The following is a 5,525-nucleotide window of genomic DNA, read 5'->3' on the forward strand; positions in this document are numbered from 1 at the left end:
ATGGCCTGGCTCCTGCTTCTCATCCTGAGTTGCATCAGCCTCGTGTACCTGCAGCTCCCAGCCGCCCTGTCCAGCAGCCCACGGCCCGTGCGACCCAGGTGAGTCCCAGACAATCTCCGACCACTGACCCCGCTAGACGGCCGGAACACGGGACAGGCGTGTGCCCCCTCTCTTGTCCCAGCCTGCCTGCCCAGAGGTCTGGGTGTCTGCCTTGCCCTGATACAGGTGTCTGCACGTACATACACCCAGCCGTGGCAACAGCTGTGGGCTCCCGCAAGGTGCCAACTCACCTCAAGGGCTGTGGGGGCATCACTGCTAGTCTGGCCCACAAAGCCGGATGTGCCTTTTGCCCAGCGAAGTGCTGGTAGTGAGCTTGGGTTATAAGTGACTCTCTGGGTGGACTTCCCCTGGCCACGCACCAGGCTGTTGGGGAGGCCGGGACTTCCCGCTCTGGTGACCCCAGGCTTGAGGCATGGGTCTCCAAGGCTGAACCCTTGGGTTCACATCCTCCCTCCACTCTACAGAGAGCCCCCGGCCTGGATTCCCGCCAGTGGCCTGCAGCCCCGACGCCCTGCATCCTGGCCAGCAACCTGGAAGCCCCGTCAGGCCCGTCAGCCACACAGGAGGGCCAGCTATGCCCCCTCTGGGGGCCAGCATCTCAAGGCCAGCGGCCCCCGCAGGCCCCACGCCCAGCTGCTGCGGGTGGGCTGCGCCCTGGGCACCTGCCAGGTGCAGAACCTCAGCCACCGCCTGTGGCAGCTGGTGAGGCCAGCTGGCCGTCAGGACTCTGCTCCCGTCGACCCCAGCAGCCCCCACAGCTATGGCTGAGAGTCCAGGCCACATCCCTGCCCGTAACTTCCAGCTGGGGTGCTGTGCCTGGGTCCCAGAGCCCTGGCCTAGCCACCCCTCCCCGCTCACTTCCCTGCTCAGAGCTCCTTCAGCAAGCACGGCTGAGTGGATGTGGACACCCAGAGCTGTGGCTGTGTCCAAGAGGGTCTGCGCCCCTAAGGCCCGGGTACCCCACAGCTGTGCACACTCAGGGCACAGCTACCCACAGCCGAAGAAGGGCATCTGTGGGGAGTCGGGGCTCATGGCAAGGAACTGAGACCCAGGTTCCAAACCCACAGGGCCACCTCGGAGCAGGCTGGGCCCCTGCCACTAGCACCCCTTTCCTGCCCAGTGCCCTGCAATGCTGTGTCTCCAGGGTCAGCTGAGGAAGGACTGGTCAGGAGGGCACCTTGGCAGCTCCGACTGGCAACCCTGGAGCCCAGGCCGGATGCACTGCAGAGACCCCACCTCACATGTGGGCCGTCTGGGGGGCAGAACAAATACCACGTCCTTCTACTGATCCTGAGAGCAACAGGACCAGATCTCTACCCACACCCTACCGGCCATGGGAGAGGCACAGTCCAGAAGAGAATGCAGGACCAGCCCTTGGACAGCAGGAGCTGGGCAGGCTCAGCCCTCTGTACTCCCTGGGAGCTGGGACAGGGAGGCCAGCCCTGGATACCAGAAAAACCAGAAGCTAGGCCAGCGAGTTCAGTTCCAGGCTGCAGTACTGGCTAGCACAGCCCCAGAGCAGCAAAAACGGCTTCTGTCAGTCAGAACACTCAGCCACCCACCTGCCAGCGTCTGCTGCCAACCACTCCCACCTCTGAGGAGACCACGAGGGCGGGGCAGCACTGTGGCGTGCCTCTCTGTGTCCCACATGGACACTGCTTCCGATCCAGCCACTGCATTTCTGATCCAGCTCCCTGCTGGGATGTGGCAGAGGATGACAGAGTCCTTGGGCCGCTGCACCTGCTGGGAAACCCGGAAAACACTCCTGGCTTTGGTCCATCCCTAGCGGTTGCAGCCATTTGGAGAGTGGACAAGCACATAGATTCTCTCTCTGTGCCTCTGCCTTTCAAATAAAAATGGATAAATCTTTAAAAAAAAAAAAAAACAACTCTGAGACCCTAACATTCGGGGAATAAGAGGACAGGGCTGTGTCTGCCACATAACCCCGAGGTGGGAGAGAGGGGCCTCAGGTGTAGCCCTGCTCCTGCAGCCTGGGGCCTCTTAGTCCCGGCATGGGAGCGACCATACCTCAGGGCACAGGGATACAGACCAGGAGCAGCGGCATGGCTAGGCAGTCAGGGGAGGCTGCCTAGAGGAGGTGTGGGAGACATCTGAGAAGGCGAGAAGTCCACGTGGCAGGACAGAGCATGGGACTGTGGGTGGGGCAGTAGTCCAGGGGCAGGCTGGGGAGAGCAGTTCTCACAGCTCAGCTCAGCTCAGCCTGGGCCCAGGGACAAGGTTCAGGCTGGCGCCCGCCAGACTCCCACCTGGGAGTTCTGTGCCCTCTGCCAGGGGCATTTGCTGCTCTCCTACACTGGGCCCTGGGGGGCAGCACAGACTCTACCCCCTGGTTTCTCCCTGTGGCCTCGTATCACGGCAGCTGGGCAATGTCAGGAGATATCCTGATCCACAACCATTGCCTGGCATGAAGTCACGTGACACTCCATGCCCCCACTGAGCCCCAACTTCGGCAGCTTCCCGTCCACTGCACCCATGTCTTTGACTCTCACCCACCAGCTCCCCCAGTTCCCCACGTACCATCCCCACATGGCCTCCCTGCCATGTCTATAGTATTGGGTGGAATTCCTTGTCCTCATCCCCCCTACCTGCTCACCAGCTGTGGTGCTCCCAGTCTTGGGGTTCCAGGACTGGAGCCCCATCCCTGTGCCCTCTGCAGGTCTGCAACAGTAACTCCATGCTGTCCACACAATGGCAAATGCACAACTTTTTCTTAGCAAGACCCTGCCCCACCCAGAACCACAGTGCCAGGCACAAGCTCCCCAAAAGAAGCTGGGGGTGCTAAGGAGGGGCCCCTGAGGCGGCATCAGAGGCGAGTGAAGGCAGGGGACAGGTACAGGGACTGCCAAGCAGGTGGGGTCCTGGGGGACCCAGGAGGCTGAGGACAGGGCATGGCTGGGCTGAGATGACACATTAACTTTCTGTGGCCACGCGAAGCATGGATGGTCACTCATTACCAAGCACCAAGGCCAGGGGCCAGGTGATGTCCGGTCACTTATGTAACCAGTGGACATATAAAGGGGCACCCAGGCCTGGGGGAGTCTAGCCTAACTGAGCTCTCGCACCTGCTACCATTCCACCAAGATGAAGGTGGCTGTGGTAAGTACCCAGTGACTGTTGGTGTCCTGGCTGGGCCCCTTAGGGGAAAGCCTGCATCACCTACCCACTTCCTGCTGACTCTGTCCGTCCTGGCCTCCCTCCTGTGGGTGCAGAACCCCCAGCTCCCCAGAGAGGCTCTGGCATGGAGGAACCGAGCTCCTTGCTCTGGAGGCTGCGGCTCCTGCAGGTCCTACTGATGGCATGGGAGAGGCTGTGTCCTCAGGCCACAGCTGGCAACCTTGAGCCTGCCAGCATCCTCCTGGAGCTAGTGTAACGATGACCTGGGCCCCCCTCAACCTGCCACCAGGGCCCAGACCCTTCCCTGATTTACCGTCCCGACATGGATCCAGAGATGGCCAAAGACAAGGGCAGCTTCCGGAACTACACGGTAAGGACCATGGTGGGTGGGGTGGAGGGTCATGGCCTGGCAGGGGCCTATAGGGATGCGGCCTCTGCTGACTAGTCTGTGTGGCTTGCAGTCGGGCCCCCTGTTGGACCGAGTCTTCAACACCTACAAGCTCATGCACTCCCACCAGACAGTGGACTTTGTCAGGAGAAAGGTGGGTGTCGCCCTCCTCGGCAGCCCCCAGGATGGGCCCCCAGTGTGACCTGACTGACTTGCCCTGGCACTCACCCAGCACGCCCAGTTTGGCAGTTTCTCCTGCAAGAAGATGACTGTCCTGGAGGCTGTGGAGGCACTGGACGCACTGGTGGACGAGTCTGACCCGGACGTGGACTTCCCCAACTCGTTCCACGCCTTCCAGACGGCTGAGGGCATCCGCAGGGTGCACCCAGACAAGGGTACACTAGGCCAGCCGGGCAGGGCGGGGGTGTGCCCTGGCTGGCCCTGGCTGCCCATACCCACCATCCCGTCCTGTCCTCCTCCCTCTAGACTGGTTCCACCTTGTCGGGCTCCTGCATGATCTGGGGAAGGTGCTGGCCTTGTGGGGGGAGCCCCAGGTGAGGCAGGGGAAGCAGGGGTGCAGGCGGGAGGCAAATGCCCTTCTGGGGCTCAGCAGGCACCCTGTCCATGGACCTGTGTCCCTCTGCAGTGGGCCGTTGTGGGAGACACCTTCCCTGTGGGCTGCCGGCCCCAGGCCTCCGTGGTCTTCCGAGAGTCTACCTTCCAGGACAACCCTGACCTTCAGCACCCCCAGTACAGGTGTGGCTCCGGCCCAGTGGCCCACCACAGCCTCCCCAGCCCTTGTCCTGCCCGTGGCAGCCCCTCATCCCAACTCTCTCCACAGCACGGAGCTGGGCATGTACGCACCACACTGTGGGCTGGACAACGTCCTGATGTCCTGGGGCCATGACGGTGAGGCTGGTGGAAGAGCCTGCCCTGTGAGAGCAGGGAGGGGAGGACCTGCTGAAGGTGCCACCCCCACCTACCCTCCCACCCTCCCGCAGAATACTTGTACCAGATGATGCGATTCAACAAGTTCTCCCTGCCCGAGGAGGTAGGCAGGGGCCTGGGTGTGCCTAGGGAAGCAGGGGACCCGCCTGACCAGGCTGAGCCAAGGATGGCCTCCCCTCCCCCACAGGCCTTCTACATGATCCGGTTTCACTCCTTCTACCCGTGGCACACGGGAGGTGACTACCGGCAGCTGTGCAGCCAGCGGGACCTGGACATGCTGCCCTGGGTGCAGGAGTTCAAGTATGGTGTGGGTTGGGGGCTGTGTGAGCATGGGGGATGCTGTGGGTATGTGGGCTACCGTGGGCATGGGGGCCGCTGTGGGCATGGGGCCGCTGTGGGCATGGGGGCCGCTGTGGGCATGGGGGCCTCTGTGGGCATGGGGGGCCGCTGTGGGTATGTGAGCTGCTGTGGGCATGGGGGCTGCTGTGGGTATGTGGGCCGCTGTGGGCATGGGGGCCACCGTGGGCATGGGGCCGCTGTGGACATGTGGGCCACTGTGGGCATGGGGGCCGCTGTGGGCATGGGGGCCGCTGTGGGCATGGGGGCCACCGTGGGCATGGGGGCTGCTGTGGGCATGGGGGACACCGTGGGCATGGGGCCACTGTGGACATGGGGGCCGCTGTGGGTATGTGGGCTGCTGTGGGCATGGGGGCCGCTGTGGGCATGGGGGCCGCTGTGGGCATGGGGGCTGCTATGGGCATGGGGCCTTTGGGCGTGGGGCTGCTATGGGCATGGGGCCTTTGGGCATGGGGGCTTGTGGCTGCATGGGGCCTTTGGGCGTGGGGGCTGTGGCTGCATGGCCTCACAGTGCCTCCATCTGCAGCAAGTTTGACCTGTACACCAAGAGCCCCGACCTGCCAGATGTGGAGCAGCTGCGCTCCTACTACCAGGGACTCATCGACAAGTACTGCCCTGGCGTCCTGAGCTGGTGAAC

At 63.1% G+C, this 5,525-nt stretch overlaps 2 protein-coding genes across 2 annotated transcripts; both read left to right on the forward strand.

Annotated features, from left to right (window-relative positions):
- Positions 1-828, forward strand: ADM2 (adrenomedullin 2). The gene is made up of 2 exons (XM_040988430.1): positions 1-98; positions 525-828. Exons 1-2 carry the CDS (start codon positions 1-3, stop codon positions 826-828), a joined length of 402 nt encoding a protein of 133 aa, XP_040844364.1.
- A 2,334-nt stretch (positions 829-3,162) lies between these two features.
- On the forward strand, positions 3,163-5,525 carry MIOX (myo-inositol oxygenase). The gene is made up of 10 exons (XM_040991726.1): positions 3,163-3,177; positions 3,485-3,565; positions 3,657-3,737; positions 3,816-3,978; positions 4,070-4,137; positions 4,230-4,339; positions 4,425-4,492; positions 4,585-4,634; positions 4,719-4,831; positions 5,415-5,525. The coding sequence occupies exons 1-10, from the start codon at positions 3,163-3,165 to the stop codon at positions 5,521-5,523; spliced, it is 858 nt and encodes a 285-aa protein (XP_040847660.1). The 3' UTR covers positions 5,524-5,525.

Source organism: Ochotona curzoniae, unplaced genomic scaffold (genome assembly GCF_017591425.1).
Source record: "Ochotona curzoniae isolate NIBS_2020 unplaced genomic scaffold, NIBS_Ocur_1.0 contig_1014, whole genome shotgun sequence".
Classification (NCBI taxonomy): Eukaryota; Metazoa; Chordata; class Mammalia; order Lagomorpha; family Ochotonidae; genus Ochotona; species Ochotona curzoniae.